The sequence below is a fragment of the Penaeus japonicus genome, unplaced genomic scaffold (assembly GCF_977035675.1).
Source record: "Penaeus japonicus unplaced genomic scaffold, GWHDUDI00000001_assembly GWHDUDI00000013, whole genome shotgun sequence".
Taxonomy (NCBI): domain Eukaryota; kingdom Metazoa; phylum Arthropoda; class Malacostraca; order Decapoda; family Penaeidae; genus Penaeus; species Penaeus japonicus.
This window is the reverse complement of record NW_028234415.1, coordinates 26,321,676-26,339,615: the sequence shown is the minus strand read 5'-3', so window position 1 is coordinate 26,339,615 and position 17,940 is coordinate 26,321,676. Positions and strand designations below refer to the sequence as shown.

The following is a 17,940-nucleotide window of genomic DNA, read 5'->3' as shown; positions in this document are numbered from 1 at the left end:
CCTACCTACCTACCCTCTCTCCCAGCCACCCACCCACCCACCCTCCCTCCCTCTCTCTCTCACTCTCTCACTCTCTTACTCTCTATCTATCTCTATTTATCTATCTATCTATCTGCCTGTCTGCCTTCCTGCCTCTGTATCCGTTTATATATGCAACTGACCTGAGCAAATGAAAATTTGTCTGCGATCGCAAGATGCAGGGAGGCGCTGACATGACAGGTGCGTCGGGCAGGTGTGCATCAGTTCCTGCACTCGGACCAAGCAGCCGGCGGCACTTTATCATGTTTACTGTTGTTTTAAAGCGGACTCGGGAAACAGATTCAGAGCTGCTCGGATGCTAACGTGTTTTTTATGGTCCGGAGGGGCTGCATGCTAAGTGAATCGAGAAGAATATTGTGAGTGTTGTGGTTTGTGATTTATTTCGTTTTTTTTTCGTTTTTTTTTTCCTTTTCACAATTTGTAAGGTTTGGTGTTTTACCCGAAACTAACCTTTCAGATGATTAAAAAAGAAGGTTTTGATTGATCTGATCAGGTCATGCAAGGAGAGGGCTTAAGTTCCCACGTGAGCCTGAAGGGTGTGTGGAGTGGCATCCCCCCTCTCCCCCCACATTCTCTCCCAGGCCTCACAACAACATACCTTCTACTCCTCCCCTCTCCCCTCTCCCCTCTCCCCTCCCCGCCCCTATCCCTTTCTAGACCCCGCTCTTCCCATGCCCCTCCCCCCTCCCATGCCCCTTCCCCTCCTCTTTCCTGACCCTTGCCGTTCCCTCCCCTTCTCCTCCCCCGCCCCTGCCCTTCTCCACCTCTCCTCTGTCCTTCTCCTCCCCCTCCCCTTTCCCCTCTCCTCCTTTTCCCCTTCTCCACCCATTGCCTTCCTTTTCTCACCCTTTCCCCTTCTCTTCCCCTTCTTGCTTTCCCCTTGTCACCCCTTTACTCCCCAGTCTCTATCCTCCCCCTCCCCTTCCCTTCGCCCCCTTTTCCTCTCTCTTCCCCAGTCCCACCCCCTCCCCTTCCCTTCTCCCCCATTCCCCTCTCCTCCCCTTCCTCCTTACCCCTCTCCACCCCTTCCCTTCCCAGTCCCTCTTCCTCCCTCTCCCTTCTCTCTTCACCCTTCTCCCTTCTTTCGCCTCTCCTCCTCTTCCTCCCCCCCCCTCCCACTCCCTGTGCAGTAGGCGGACCCACTTGATAAAAGTAGGTCGCGTGGTGAGAGGCCTCTGCTTTTTTTTATCTTTCATATTTCTTGATGTTATGGTTCGGATTTGCATATTTTTTTATCGCCTCATGATTTGGTTTTCCTCATATTCGCATGAGTGGAAAGAAGAGTTAAAACGCATCCTATAAAATTCAGAAATATAAGGCTATGAATGCATCGAGGATCGCCTTTACTTTGCAGCTCTCTTTAGATTATGATATATGATATACTTATATTTATTTTTTTAGACGAAGTAATGAGACGCCGAAAGTGGCTGTCTGCTCTCGGTTTGCAGATGAAGTGCTGTAAATGGGCGCTTCACGGTCATGAATCACTGCATGACGAATCGCAGGCAAAGGGGATCAGGAAAAAACGAGATCGAAATTTAGAAAGAAATCCAACTTCATGATTTGCTAGCTAGGTTGAAAGGAGAGAGAAAAAAAAATATATATATATATGTAGAAGAGAAAAAGACGTGATCCCGAGCAAAACGCCTTTGGTGCGTTAATTGGCAGTTAGAGGAACGCTTGATCGAGTCCTATGGAAAAAATACAAGGGGGCTGAAGTGGCACTTGATGCTGCGACCTCCGGTATCGAGGGTAGGGAATAGGAGATAGAAAGTGGAGAAAAAAAACAAGAGTAAGGATATTGAGCAGAGGAGGAAGGAGAAAAAACAAATGAGAGGGAAATTGAAGGAAATATAGGGAAAAAGTGAAGAGAGAGACGGATAGTGAGAAGGAAATAAGAGAGATGGATGATGAGAGACTATATAGAGAGAGGGGGATAGGAAATAGGGAGAAGATAAAAAAATCAGTCAGAGATATTGAACAGAAGGAGGAGGAACGAGACGAAAAAAGAGAGGGTGAGAAGTGAAGAGAGTAAACTAAAAGATAGCGAAGAGAGAGATGGATAGCAAGAGGGAGATACAGAAAGATGGATAGATGATGGGGGACTTGAGATAGAGTGAAAAGGGAGTGACAGCCACTTGTGATGCCTTTGTTTGTTTGTTTTTTTGTTTGTTACTTGTTCGACATCCTTTCCCTCGACCCAAGAATCCTAGTTATTTGACCTTTTCTGTTGCTTGCTGTTGGACGTTAGAATTAAGGTGATAGAACCATTGCTTTATTTTGTAATGTCTATTTATTTTATCACTGGTGCCACTTGTCTTTGAGATATTTGAATAGGTTATTATCAAAGTATTTATTGCGTGTCATAAAAGCTTCCCTAAAGAGGAAACAGGACCCCGCCCCGAATCGAAACGGCGCGACCCACAACACCTCGCAGGGCCAGGCTGAGCTCCCTTATATAACCCTCGTGGACTCCTGCTTCCTATCACATCTTCCGTCCCCACCAAAGTCCTTCTTCCCCTCCCCTCTCCCCCCATCTCTTCCCCCTCTCCCCTTCCTCTCTCCACTCAGCAACTCGTCCAGAGTGCCACTTTCACACCAGATGGACTGGCACTCTCACTTGAAACATTTTTTTTTCCAGTCCTTAATTAACGTCTTAACCTCTTGGTGAGTGCGCGACAGATAGGGCGAACGAGAGCTGTTGCTGCCCGGAGATACGCAACGGGGGGGGGGGGGTACAGTACATGCCGTTTATTTCTGTTGCTTCACACATCTCGGTACGTGAAGTGTATCTGTCAGGAGGTTCTACGATGCATATATAGTTGCTCGTTTGTACTTTGAAATGTTTTGATACGAGTATTTTTTGTTTTTTTTATTTCGTTTATACTCTGAAATGTTTTTTTACGAGTATTTTTTTCTATGCCGTTTATGCTTCGAAGTGTGTTGATACGAGTACTTTTTTTTCCTTTATACTTTGAAATTTATTGTTACGAGAAATTTTGTTTATTTCTATCTCCTTTATACTCTGAAATATTTTGATACGAGTTATTCCATTTTTTATTGTATCGCATGGGAGAATAGATAGGAACGTCGAGGAAAGGCAAATAGAGTCGAGAGGATGCCACGGTCGGGGAACGTTTCGGGATGAGAATCAGTTTCGGAGGTGACATCGCGGGCAGAATGCACCCTTATTGTTGTTTCTTTGAGATAAATCAGTAATTCATTTTTTATTAATTGATTTATTATTTTTTTAACGCCATTATCCCCCAGTTGGAATTCAGTTCGGATGGTCGGGATGTGTGCATGGGCGGAGGGTTATTTTGGCGGAAAGAGGGAGGGAAGCTGATTATTAGGTGGGAGATTTAATGCTTTTATCCTCTCGCATTCCTTTCTCTTTCCTCTCCTCTCCCTTTTCCCTTTTCCCTTTTTATCCCTACCCCTCTCCCTTTAACTCCCACTTTCTTTCCCTCTCCTTCTCCCTCTGTATCCCTATTATTTTCTGGCACTCTCCTCCTTCTCCCTCCCTCAGTATCATTCCCTCCACCTCCCTCCCTCAGTATCCTTCCCTCCACCTCCCTCAGTATCCTTCCCTCCACCTCCCTCAGTATCCTTCCCTCCACCTCCCTCAGTATCCTTCCCTCCACCTCCCTCAGTATCCTTCCCTCCACCTCCCTCAGTATCCTTCCCTCCGCCTTCCCTCCACCTTCCCTCCACCTCCCTCCTCCTTCCCTCGGCCTCCCTCCCTCCTCTTTCCCTCCACCTCCCTCCTCCTTCCCTCGGCCTCCCTCCCTCCTCTTTCCCTCCACCTCCCTCCTCTTTCCCTCGGCCTCCCTCCCTCTCCCTCTCCCTCTTTACTGCCTTGCGAAACAGAAATCGATATGATAAAAGCTCTCGCGGCCCTAGTGATCGCATCAAGCATCTCTCGTGGCCAGCAACCCGTGAATCGGCGTTTGTGTTTGCCTATCTGCTCAGCCCTCTAGGTAAACAGCCCTCGACACGTGTAAAGGCACTGGCGACGCGCTCCGGCTTTTAATCTTTCTTGCGTGTGGTGTCTTTCTTTCTGTGATTTTTTTTTTTTTTTTTTTAATTGCTTGCTTTCTTTTTTTTCCTTTTTTTTTCTTTTGTTATGTTTTGTTCTTTTCGGATTCTCTTGTTAAGTCTTCTCCTGACCTTTTGGCTTCTGAGGTGTTGCTTTCTCTCTCTCTCTCTCATGAACTGTACAAATCATTTAGGCATAGTTCCTATGCCTATTCATGTGTATACAATGTATATAGTATGAATAAACATATCAAAATCTCTCTCTCTCTCTCTCTCTCTCTCTCTCTCTAATATATATATATATATATATATATATATATATATATATATATATATATATAATCTTTTTCTTCTTCTTCTTCTTCCTCCTCCTCCTCCTCCCCCTCCCCCCCCCTCCCCCCCTCTCCCTCCTCCTCCTCCTCCCCTCCTCCTCCTCCTCCCCCCCTCCTCCTCCTCCTCCTCCTCCTCCTCTTCCTCTTCCTCTTCCTCTTCCTCCTCCCCCTCCTCTTTCTCCTCCCCCTCCTCTCCTCCTCCTCCTCTTCCTCCTCCTCCTCTTCTTCCTCCTCCCCCTCCCCTCTCCCCCTCCCCCCCTTCCCCCCTCCCTTCTCACCTCCTCCCCTTTCCCTCCCTTTCAACTTTCATCGCTTCCCCATCCCGGATCCCGCCTCTCGGCCTCAAGGGAGCGGTCATCCTGGGAGAAAAACGGAGAAAAGGTCCGAGGAACGCCAAGCCACGCCACGGCACGCCAAGACACGCCTAGCCACGCCACTCCATGCCACGCCAAGCCAAAACAAACCAAGCCAAGCCAAGCCAAGCCAAGCCAAGCCAAGCCAAGCCAAGCCAAGCCAAGCCAAGCCAAGCCAAGCCAAGCCAAGCCAAGCCAAGCCAAGCCAAGCCAAGCCAAGCCAAGCCAAGCCAAGCCAAGCCAAGCCAAGCCAAGCCAAGCCAAGCCATGCAAAGGAGGTTAACAGGGATTGGTAGATGACGTCAGGGGGAAAATCTTCGGGGCGGATGTAGCGTTTGCGCATTTTCTTCTGATAACTCTATTGGGCATTTTTGTTGTTGTATTTTGAACGCGTTTTATACTTTTCATTTCATTTTCTTTCCCTTCATTTGGGAATTGGGTTTCTTGGGATTATAAGTTTAATTAAGTTTATCATTGTGAGTCAGGATTCGACTTACCTATGCGTCCTTAAGGTAAAAGAAAAAGAAATGGTATAATTAAAAAGACATTACCGCAAGCCATAAAGAGTATGATAGTTGTTATCGTTATCTGGAATAACACTCATTACAGGCATTCCACTATCGCTTTAATGAACTAACGGAATGCACGAGTTATGTCATTTGCGGGAAATATCTATTTTTGCATGGAATGGCTTGCTTCCATCCTTCTTTCGCATGGTGATGGCTCAGAGGTTCTCTTGGGTGGGCTGCTTTCAAAACTGCTTTGCTTGCCTCGGCTGCTCTTCAGTGTTGCATGATGGCGGTGAGTTGCCATGGGGGATTTTTTTCCCTTTTTTTGTAGGTTTTGGTCTTACCGTCAGAGGGACCCCTGGAGAGGGACTTGCACCCGGAGACCGTAACTCCGCGATGGATAGATATATTCAGTCCTTGCAATGGAATTATGTTGACGGCGAAAGAAATGTAGGATCGATTGCGACTTTTCCACGTCGATTTTCGGGAGATTTCATCGCTCGCTATTTTCACCCCTTTTCGAGTCCTTAATGGTGTTGACGTCCGCTGGTTCCCGCCAGCCGTGATGGCGCCAGCATATTTACTCTCTCATAATGCCAAGAGAAATCTCCCCACAATTAATGACCGTTAGCTAACTCTTGATAAAGGTAAGAGCTTCATCTTTCGTTTTTCCATGCACCATTTTTCTTCGTATTTTGCACGCCATGCAACGCTTTCCTCCAACATCTTATACTCGCTGAAGGAGTTCCACGGTTAAAAAGACTCGCAAAAATCCTGTGCGAAAGGTCAAGCCGGTTCGAAGAGCGGGCGCCACCGCGCGTGAGCAATTAGGAAAGTGCAACTTGATCTCCCTTGTTGCACCTCTTCCCTCAAGTATCTTCATTAAGCAAGATGGTCAGGAGAAGGAGAGGCTTAAAGAGTTCCTACCGTGACAGCCACTTGAAGGAAGGTAAACACGATGGCCTCCTCAGCCCAGGAATGTTCACGGCGCCGAGCTTCTCTTGTGGGCGGGCGTCCGCTCGGGTGCGGTTCCTCGATGGGTCTCGGTCAACCATGCGCGGGCTGTTCGTTCAGGCTTGGTCGACGAGACAGTCTGACGGAATCGTAGCCTCGTTCCGTCTTCTGTTTGATGCTTATTTCACTTTCATTCGAAGTGCACCCTGCCTCGATTTTCGATTTGTCTCAGTTTTTCACACTGATTTTACTTCCTGTTTTATACTCATTTTGAGACCCATAAGACACCATAAGAAAATGCTCGAGAAAAATTGATACCAGTGTGATGGTATTCTTACTCCCATGGTACTTCTTTTTAAATGTCTTCACCTTCCAAAGCTTTGAATCTGAAAAGATTTTTTTTTTCATTTGAAACACCCCTACCGTAAAGGAATATTTATTAAAAAATAAGACACGTCTAATAAAACTCTTGCTTTTGATCGCCCTGTGTACTGTACACCCTACTCGTAGCGAAAAGAAACCAAAGGAGTGTTAGGAAACTCGCAACCTAACATTGAAACACTCCCTTAACTAAGGATCGTTTTGTGACGGCAGTGTCTCCTGTGTGGGATGGGAGTCCTTCGCCATAAGGTTATTTTATTGTCAAGCAATAAATATGTGTTCGCTGTCTGCCGTTTTCTGTTGTTGTCTTTCTGCTTTACACGTATTATTATTGTTGTTGTTGTTGTTATCATTGTTTTTATTATTATGTTTATCTTATTTTATTTTTATTTATTCTATTTTATTTATATTTTTATTTATTCTATTATATTTCATTGCGATTTATTCTATTTTATTTTACTTTGACCTATTTTTTATTACCAATATTTTTTTTACGTTGCTTTAACCTCTTCTCCTTTTAAATATTTTCTCACCCGTGTTCACGTTCTCGCTTAACCAAACCCTCGTCCTTCGCAGCGTCCTTTCACGCTCCCTCTCTTATTCAGCCTCCCCCCCCCTCCTGCAGTCCTCCTTCCATCCACCACCATCTCCCTTTCCTTCAGGCCTCCTTCCTCCTTCTCTTCTCCTCCTATTCTCCTCCTCCTCTTCTCCCTCTCTCCTCTCCTCCTCCCTCTCTTCCACCTTTCCTCCTTTTTCTCTTCCTCCTCCCTCCTCCTCCCCCCCCTCCCTCCTTATCACCCTCCTCAACTCCCCTCACCCTTTCCTTCATTCCTCCCTCCTCCAGCTGTTGCTTCTTCTTCTTCTCCTTCTCCTCCTCCTCCTCCTCCTCCTCCTCCTCCTCCTCCTCCTCCTCCTCTCCTCTTCCTCCCCCTCCTCCCCTCCTCCTCCTCCTCCTCCTCCTCCTCCTCCTCCTCCTCCTCCTCCTCCTCCTCCTCCTCCTCTCCTCTTCCTCCCCTCCTCCATTCCTCCTCCTCCTCCTCCTCCTCTTCCCCCCTCCTCCACCTCCTCCTCCTCCTCCTCCCCCCTCTCCCTGTCCCTCTCCCTCTCCCTCTCCCTCTCCCTCTCCCTCTCCCTCTCCCTCCTTTTCCCAAGGATCGCGTATAGAGAGGCATGAATGGGGTGCCGCAGTCTGTGGCAGATCCTCATCCACAAGCCGGGTCACGATCGTCGCCTGAGAGACCTCGCCCGCCAGTGTTTGTGTGAGGTGTTTCTCATCCGCAAGATTTTTCTTTTTTTTTTTCTTCTTTTTCTTGAGGGTGGATGGGGGGGAGTCGTGCTTTTATTCGATTTGTTTGTATGTTTGTCTGTGTGTATTTGGATTGGTTTAGAAAGTGTGTATGTAATCCATGTGATTCATACATTAAGGCTTTTTTTCGTTCGCATGAAAGTTGAATGGACAGCAATCAACTTCCTAGCGTGTCACGCTCAAGTGAGTCAAGCATCACCACCCACAACCCTCTCCCTCACCCCACACCCACACCCACACCCCACACCCGACTGAGCATACCGCCACACAGTTTTTGTATCTCCCCGAACCAAGCGGAATTAAGGAGCTCAGGCTTTTGGTTAAAAAAAAACGACATTTATTACACCTTTTTTTGAGACGTGTAATTACTCTGCATTAGCTCACCCTCACTAACGCGATGGACGAATGAGCTCGAAATCCCACGATAGGGGACTGTTTACACGGAACACGTCACGAGAGCGCCGTAAATGAAGGGCCGTTTAACAGAAGACCCTTCGCAGGACGTGTTGTAGCGGTGCCACGGTGAAATCCGTGACGTATTCGAAGATATAGCACGAGGCTTTCTTGCAGTGGGCTCCTCATTCCCGATCCGTGTTGTGTGAGCTCTTGTCCGCCCTAGATTACTCCGGCCATGCACGCCCAAGGGAGCAAAAAGCGGCTCTTCCGGAGACCAGCCGTATGTGACGGCGTTGGGGAGAGAATGAGGAAGTGAATGAGGAACGAGGAGGAGGAAGAGGAGGAGGAGGGAAAAAAGGGTAAAGGGAGGACATTCAGGAAAGAGAATGATAAACACTGGCGGTGATAGGCGTGAGTTGTCTGTACAGCAGTCCCTTTCACTCGCAAGGTCATCCGAAACACATGCCAGTACGAGGTGGGGCATGTGTTTCGGATCCATGAGTCGAAGCTGGTGGTTCACACATCGGCAAAACTAAGCGGTGAACTTGTAAGTGGGGGGTAGGGGCTGTACCTATGGAAAATAGCGAAGAGGAATGCAAAGTAAAAAGGAAAATGAAAACCAAATGGAGGTAACTAAAGAAGAGGGCGTATTAATCAGGAAAGAGAGAGTCGGGGGGAATTAGCTCTTTTGCGGTTATTTTTTTTAATTGTCTGTCACACTTACGCAGTTTTTAATTGCTTTTTTTAGCTTACTCAGAAGTAGGCTATTTCTTTGACGCCGACGAATATTCTGCGTCAGAAACGGATTATTTTATCTCAGTCATTTAATGACGCATATAGATGTGTAGATTACTTTCGGTTAGGTTAGGTTATTTCTCAAATGTGTATTTAGATGTTATTGTACTTTGGTGTGTACATTGTAAATACGAGAGAGTTCCAAACTTCACTGCCCCACCATGTTGGATGAGCGTGAAAAAGGACCGTCTGTCCACATGCCAGTTGAGGCTTGCCAGCTGCCTCGGTCACGGAAGGGCCGGCGGATGTACTCTCCGAGCGCACACGATAAGCTCTCGAGTGGCATCAGAACATTGAACCGAGAGATACAGATTCATTTCACAAGCAGAGCGAGCAGTGCCAGGCCGTGCGGAGTCGCTCACAAGGGTGCGTCTACTTTAAAAGCCAGGCCCTTTGGCATCGTCTCTCGCCCGCACGTGCAACTGACAATGACGGGCGTGTCGTCGTGGGCGGGAGCAAGTGTCTCTCTCTCTCTCTCCCAGCGCACCCACACTCCCGACCTTGGCCTCGAGTTAGCCCGGGCGCCCTTTGTTACACTTCGGAGCGAAGCTTGTTTAAGGAATGGGCGGTGAGAGGTTATGGCACCGGGAATAAAGGTTTGATAACTAAATCTCTCTCCACTTCCTTCGCATTCCGTCCCTCTTTTTCAAGCCAATTTTATCCAATGTGCGAGGCATGCCAGTGACGTGCGCTTAGGAACAAGATGTAGCAACAGCAGGCCATGGCGTATAAGAGCACTTGCCGGAGGATGTTTGGCCAGAATTGCGTGTTTATAGTATGTGGGCGTGTTGCCAGGCAGGACCAAGTAGTTTACGTATATTTCTTATCTTTTGAGATAGTCTTGCGTTATTGATTCTGAAGTAACAGTTTGCTACTTGTGTGTCTGTTGGTTTTGTGTTACCTTAATTTGATATTGATGTTGACCTTAGCTCTTTTACTTTCTTTTCTTGTCGTCATTTAACCTCGCTTATCGCAGAAAATTGAAAAATTAGTTAGTGTTGATGTTAACATGTCGTGGAGAGATGTCTGCTGCAGATTCCGTGGAAGTCAAATTAGTTGTAGTTTTCATTTTGAGTTTTCATTGTCTGACGTACCGGAAGCATTATTCTACAAATTATGTATTGTTAAAAAGTAGTTACGCATGACTGTACTACAGGAAGCTTCAGAAAAAAATATATATGTAATTTACAGATCACGCCCATTGCATCTACTCATCAGCGCACGCCCGCAAGTTCAACACCCAAAAGTTTTGCTTGATTTTATCGATGTTCTGAGTCTCTCTCTCTCTATTTATCTATCTATCTATATATCCATCTATCTCTATCTCTTTCTCTCTCTCTCTCTCTCTCTCTCTCTCTCTCTCTCTCTCTCTCTCTCTCTCTCTCTCTCTCTCTCTCTCTCTCTCTCTCTCTCTCTCTCTCTCTCTCTCTCATTCTCTCTCTCATTCTCTCTCTTCTCCCTCCCTTCCTTCCTTCCTACCTTCCATCCCTCCCTTCCATCCTCCCTCCCTCTTTCCCTTCATCTTCCTTCCCTTCCTTCTCCTCCTCCACCCTCCTCCTTATTCCAGAGAGAGTGAGAGTGAGTGTGAGTGAGTTAGTAAGCTGATGTATCTATTATAACTATTGTAGTCGTTCAAACGTGGAATGTAGCACATAACAGCCGCTCGGGTCACTTGCCTTGACTCCTCCTCCTCCTCTGCCTTCTCCTCCTCATCTTTCCTTTAGCATTCTCCTTTCGACCCCGTTTCCATTGTTAAAGTGTGGCGTAGTGCGTTATATTTATCTATTATTATTTTTTATCTATTTATTTATTTTTATTTTATTTTTTTTTTTTTTGGGGGGGGTGGCTGTTTCTTGCATTTTCTTTGTGATTTATAATTTTAGTTCCCATCATTTCTTATCATCCTTTGATCTTTTTTAATGCTGCTTGCATGTATCCGTTCTAACGAAAATCTAGTTCGTCGTTTTCTCTGTTCCTTTCTCTCTCTCTCCTCTCTCTTTCTCTTTGTCTCTATCTGTCTATCTATCTATCAATATATCTTTCCCTCTCACTCTCTCGCTCACTCACTCTTTCTCTCTTTCTCTTTTCTCTCTCTCTCTCTCTCTCTCTCTTTTCTCTCTCTCTCTCTCTCTCTCTCTCTCTCTCTCTCTCTCTCTCTCTCTCTCTCTCTCTCTCTCTCTCTCTCTCTCTCTCTCTCTCTCTCTCTCTCTCTCTCTCTTTCCCTCTCTTCCTCTCTCTCTCGCTCCCACCCTCCCTCCCTATCTCCCTTTCTGTCTTTCTTTCTTTTCTCTCTCTATCTCTTTGTCTCCTTTCTTTCCCCCTCCCTCTCCATCCCCCTCCCCCCCCTTCTCCCCCCCCCCTTCTCCCTCATCCACAAATCCAATTACGTAACTGATTGCCGGACATCAAAAGCCGCCCTCGGGCTGCTAGCGTCCATGATAAAATTTCGTGTCTATCGGGCTATGGCGATTACGTGACTCGAGGCAGGCCATGCAGGTATGGCTGGTTTTCTGGCGATTTTGCCCGCGCTCTCTCTTTCTCTTTCTTTTTTTTCTCTCTATCTTCTCTCTCTCTTCTCTCTCTCTCTTCTCTCTCTCTCTTCTCTCTCTCTCTCTCTCTCTCTCTCTCTCTCTCTCTCTCTCTCTCTCTCTCTCTCTCTCTCTCTCTCTCTCTCTCTCTCTCTCTCTCTCTCTCTCTCTCTCTCTCTCTCTCTCTCTCTCTCTCTCTCTCTCTCTCTCTCTCTCTCTCTCTCTCATATCTCTCTCTCATATCTCTCCATTGCTAATTATGTTCGCTGCTCGTCACAGCATTCTATCTGTTAGTATTGAGTGTTGCACACGTCTCCCCGTCTCGGCCGATTGGCTGGTACTGCAACATTGCTTTATTCATGCAATGTGCCGCGCCATCAGCACTGGCGTTTGCTCTCATAAAGTTCACAAGGTCAAGTAGTGTCTGGAAGAGAGAGAGACAGAGAGAGAGAGAGGGGGGGGGGGAGAAATAGAGAGAACAAGGGAAAGAGAGAAAAAGAGAGAAAGAGAAAAAGAAAGAACAAAAGGGGGAGAGGACGGTAAGAAATGAAGTAACACAAACACTCCATGCCTGTGTGGAAATAATTACGAACGACCGCCCCGAAAAAAATATATATTTAGACGAGAAAAATAATGTAAAAGAACCTTAAAATGCGGCGATAACTCCACCATTCTTGCGAGGCCTGTGCCATGAGCGCGTAGTGCACTTGCACATAATTCTCAAATTGAAAGCGTCTTTCGTCCTTGCAACGTCCCACGGGCAGACGCTATAAGAAAGCGAGAAATGTTTGGGTCGGCGTTAATAAACAAGATTTGAAAAAAATGGGTAAACGAATAAATGTGGTTTTCTGAATGGACGTGTTTATCATTCTTCTCGCTCTCTCTTTCTCTCTCTCTCTCTCTCTCTCTCTCTCTCTCTCTCTCTCTCTCTCTCTCTCTCTCTCTCTCTCTCTCTCTCTCTCTCTCTCTCTCTCTCTCTCTCTCTCTCTCTCTTTCTTTCTCTCTCTCTTTCTCTCTCTCTCTCACTCTCCTCCCCCCTCCCCTCCTCTCCTCTCCTCTCCTCTCCTCTCCTCTCCTCTTTCTCTCTCTCTCTTTCTTTTTTTATCTCTCTATTTCTCCCTCCTTCCGTTCCCTACCCCCCCCCACCCTCATTTGACCCCCACCCCCTTTGTTTACCACTGGTTCCACCGCCTTATAAATAACCTACATAACCCTATCGCGTATTTGGCGCGGATTAGGGAGAGATCGGCTAATCCTCGTGGCCGGCGTCGAGGGGCCTTCATGAATCACAAAGTTTAATCAAGGCTGAAAGTTTTACAGCGCCGAATCTCCAGCCAGCCCGCCCGCCTTCGTTACGGCGCTGTTTCAAACGTGATCGGGAGGGATGGGGGGGAGGGGGGAGGAGATCCAGAGGTCGTGAGGTTGTAAGGTTGTGAGGCTGTGCGGCTGTGAGGTTACGTAACGCCAATGTATGCCTTTCTCATGCACCGTCTGGGTGAGGGTAATTAGTGATGTTGTGTGTAATGAGATCAGCCTCGAGTCGGGATGGAGTTCGTTAGACGTGGCTTAATCGTAGGCCATGGCCGTTCCTTGGGATTAGACTTATTTACTGTGTTGGAAGAGCATGCACAACGGGGGTTCCGAGTTGAATTTGCGAAATACACGTACGTGGGTGTGCTCTTTCTCTCTCACTCACTCACTCACTCACTCACTATCTCGCGCGCATGCGCGAGACACACACACACACACACACACACACACACACACACACACACGCACACACACACACACACACACACACACACACACACACACACACACACACACACACACACACACACACACACACACACACACACACACACACACACACACACACACACACACACAATCAGTTATCATAACCAGTCTTATAAATGAACTTCGGAATGTCAAAAGAAAGGGATTTTTGTTGCTTATTTTGCTTACAGTAATAAAAGTCTTCTGATCCGAGATAACAAGTTAAAGCTATGTCGTAAGGGCGAAGATACGATGTTTTGATGACGTAATGTTAAATCAGGATCACAGAATAAAGAGGAAAATCAATCTTTTGATTTTTTTTTTTTTTAACCCTTTGAAGCCAGCTTGTCTTTCTGGTCGATTTTAATTTATTATAGAAATTCGTTTAGATTACAGAGATGGGTTGGGTAATTAAGAGATTCCATGCCTTTGTTATTATTATTGTTATTATCCATCGCTATTATTATTGTTATTACCATTATTATTATTATTATCATTATTATTATTATCATTATTATCATTATCATCATTATCATTATCGTTATCATCATCGTCGTCATCGTCACCATCATTATCATCATCAAATCTTCTTCATCGTCATCATCATCATCATCATCATTATCGTCATTATTATTATTATTATTATTATTATTATTATTCTCATGTATATGCATAGCAAAGGTGGAAAGCCTCGCTAACCATCAGGATACTAAACCACCAGTTCTAAATTCAAAAAGATATATGAATATAATTCCATTTTAATCGGTGTTGTTAATGATACGTCTCTCCTAATCATATATGAATTATGAAGTCCTTTAAACCATTTCTTCAAAATTCCCACCCTCCTTAAATGCCCCCCTCCCCCTCCCCTCCTTAATGCCCCCCCCCCCTTGTCTTCCTCCTTCCCAATCTAATTAACTCTTAACCTTTCGAGTGTTAGAAGCGCCTGGGATAACGTAGTCCCGCCGGTGACATTTCTCAGCAGCTGAGATAGAGAGAGACAGGACAGCTCTGATTTATGATTCCGCGCTGTACTGATAATTTCTCTTCACGAAAATGAGATTATAACTCTTATTATAATCGTTATATAAGTTCAGCATTTTTTTCTGATCATAGGGAAAGAATGTGATGAAGATCATGTTTATACATATTTACATATTTATAACTCTTTTTCTTTTCTTCCTCAGGAGAGCGTGTGGCGCAGAAGCCGTGGCCCAGGGGTGTCCCGTAACACCAGGAGGGAGAAGGCGTCGAGTTCTCCCGTGTTCAGAAGGGCGTCTCTCAGCCATTCAGAATGGGATATCAGAAGGTAGTGGTTGTATATTTAAGTAGTAAACTATGTAATGGGCTTGGTTTATTATAATTTTTTATTTCACTTTTTTCACAGATGATTTGCTCTTGAGACACAAAGCGAGATTATTTACACACGAATAAACGATAGCGAACCTTCAGTGAAGTTGCTGGTCATTCTCCTCTCTTGCAACTGCATTTTTCCACATAGTGTCTTGATGATGACCTTTTCTTTAATCCTTTTATGGAAGTCAAATTTAACCATTAACTATTCAGACATGACTGAGCATGTTGACGCCTGACTAAGTGATTTGTAAACAAACCAAGTATGGTTATGGTCAAGGGAGACCCTCAAACGGTTTTAGCATAAGCTGTAGGATGTAAATTATATAGACGACATTATATCTGTGTGTCTGTGTGTCTGTGTTTGTGTCTGTGTTTGTGTCTGTGTATTTATTTACATATGTATGTAATTATCTTCTTTTAGTATATATAATGTAATGACAGGTAATAATATAGGCTACATATGTCTCAGATTGAGAGCATTTACTTAAAAAAATACACGTTTTGTTAAGTCTACCCGGAAAATATCTCCGTTTTCTGTAGTCTCCGAGGAAAAACATAGAAAACGTAACCTTCCCATTTTGTAACCCTGACTATTACATTTGTCCAATATCGATCTGTCCGTTATTAGTTGGCGTCGAAGTGGAAGTTATATATATGTGTATGTATCATGTATAACGGAACTATACATTAAAAATCAAAATATTTATTGTATTATTTCTGTCATAATTATAAGAAGTATCTTGAAAGAATCTTTTAGATATTTCTCTAAATAGAACAATAAGTTCTTCGGCTTCTTTGATGTTGATTTTTGAAGTGACTCTTGAGATTTGTTGATGTATGAATTATATCAAATTTTCCATGTATCACAAACCTAACAGGCACCTTGCCTTTTCTCTCATGTCAGATGGCGCGGCTTTTGATATGTTGTGCATCACGTTCATTTCTAATTCCCAGATGTTTTATTCTCCTTTTTTCTGTCCATGTTCAGACCGTGGTCGCATGTTTATAGCGAACGTGAGGCGGCCAAGCTGAGCCAGTCAGTATGTCGCCTGGCCATGACGTCGGCAGAGGATGGAGGGCCGGTGGAGGGCGTGGCGGAGGGCGAGGAAGGGCCTCGCTCGCTGCCCTACATGTCCTCCTCTGCCCAGGCATCCCCGGGTGAGTCTTTGAATCTTTGCGCTCGGGGGGAGGGATGAGCTTTGATGTGTTTCTTTCAAAGATGCAAGGTTAATGATTTTCTATGATTTCGCGTGTCACGCCTTTATACCTGAACGAGCTGGATTTTTGTTTCTCTCTCCAGAGGGAATGTTCCAAAAGTTCAAGAAATCGCTGTCGCTCCGCCTGGCCAAGAAGGGTAGTCGCAGCGAGTCGCCGGGGCCGGGGCCTGGGTCTCTGTCCGCCCCCGTGGGCCCCGTGCCCGCTGAGCCCGCCCAGCCGCCCCAGCTGGAGGCGCAGACGCTGCCCAGGAGGCGCGGCTCCGTCAGCAGGGAGGACGACACCAAGTCCAGCTTCCTGTGAGTACTTTATAAAATTGCCTTTTTTGGCAGACTCTTGCCGACGAAATCGTATTGTTAAGTCAACTATTTTCTATCTCTGTATCTAAGGTATAACTTAATTCATGTATGTGTGTGAATGGGTGCGCGTAGTGTGATTATGTGCACACGAGTATATATGCGTATATATATATATATATATATATATATATATATATATATATATATATATATATATATATATATATATATGCATACTTACTATCAGAATAAAAGATGAAAGAAAACGATCATGCGTTGCCATTGATTATTATGGCTACTTTTGGGTTTATATACTACAATTACAGGCCTGAATCGCGACGTCCTCTTTCCCTCGCCACGCAACTCAACCATCGACATTTCCCCGCCAGTTCTTCACCTCTGCGATTTTCCTGGTAATCCTGAATCATTCTTCCTGTCTCGTTCCTCAGTCCTCGCCCACGCACCTGTCAACCGCCGCGCCGTGGTCGGCGTCGCACTTCTTTTGTTTTTGTCATTTTTTTGTTTAGGGTTTTGATTACTGTGAGGAGGGAAATAAAACTGAGTTTTCTTTGAATGTTTTCTATCTTTTTCTTCTTATTCTTCTTTGGAACACGTATTGTTTTGGTGAAGGTTGAAATTAGCGATTGTGAACCGGTTGCATCTTTAATAATAGACCTGGGCTGTCTTCGCTAGGTGAATTTAAAGGGCTCTTGCTCGACTTTTTATCTCCTTTTCAAAAGTAAAGGGCTATTGATGAGTATAATCTCAAACCTATAATTATGATATTTATATCGGATTAAAAAAATATATTGCTAGTAAGCCACATTGACTTTTAATGAACTCAAAATTTCCAAGCGTTTAACCTCTTATATGAGTACCTCTTTCAAAAATCCTGAATCGTAAACATGCCGTTTTGTAAAAGCCATAAACACTATACAACTTGATTTTTATTAGATCCATCACTCACTCTTTCTTTTTTTCTCTTTTGACGTTAATGTTTACGCGGCCCTTCTACTTACAACATAATTGATGTCGGACACGCAGTTTTAGTCGCGACTGAACCACGGGGATTGATGCCGTCTGTGCATTCGACGTTAGCTCAGTAGTTCATTAATTCAGGCGATAGTTCCATACGTTATTCCATGCGTTATTCAAGGTTATCCTAAGTGGAGATAATATACCGCATGCCCTTCATGACGATCGGCGGTCGTAGAGACACCACGCCATGCAGTCTGTTCTGGACACCGCGTAGCTCCGGTCTTTGGAACAGCTTTGCCGCACCTCGTAAATGTCTTGTCTTTTTGCGGGCTTTGTTCCCCCTGCATTGGTCGCCAGTGCAGAATGTTGTTTTTTTTGTTTTTTTTGTCGAGTTCCTTTCTTTTTGTGTGTTTATGTTTTTGTGTGAATTTTCTAGTTTACAAAAAATGTTCCTTTTTTTCTTCCAGTAATTTTTCTACCTTTTTATCTTTATCTTTATCCCTATATTTTTCTTTCTTTTTTTGTTCTTCTATCTCTCACTTCCTCCCTCTCAACCTCCCTTCTCCCCTCCCCTCCCCTCCCCTTCCCTCCCCTCCTCTCCCCTTCCCTCCCCTCCTCTCCTCTCCCCTCCTCTCCTCTCCTCTCCTCTCCCCCTCTCCTCTCCTCTCCTCTCCTCTCCTCT

The 17,940-nt window shown here is 45.2% G+C and overlaps 1 protein-coding gene across 4 annotated transcripts in view; it reads left to right on the top strand.

Annotated features, from left to right (window-relative positions):
• RhoGEF3 (Rho guanine nucleotide exchange factor 3) overlaps positions 1 to 17,940 on the top strand; it is a 336,003-nt gene that overhangs the window by 212,291 nt on the left and 105,772 nt on the right. For all 4 annotated transcript variants that reach the window (XM_086543335.1, XM_086543333.1, XM_086543334.1 and 1 more), the window contains exons 4-6: positions 14,598 to 14,719; positions 15,755 to 15,924; positions 16,067 to 16,280. In XM_086543335.1, the coding sequence (XP_086399461.1) occupies positions 14,598 to 14,719; positions 15,755 to 15,924; positions 16,067 to 16,280 (506 nt within the window). The remainder of the gene's footprint in view (positions 1 to 14,597; positions 14,720 to 15,754; positions 15,925 to 16,066; positions 16,281 to 17,940) is intronic.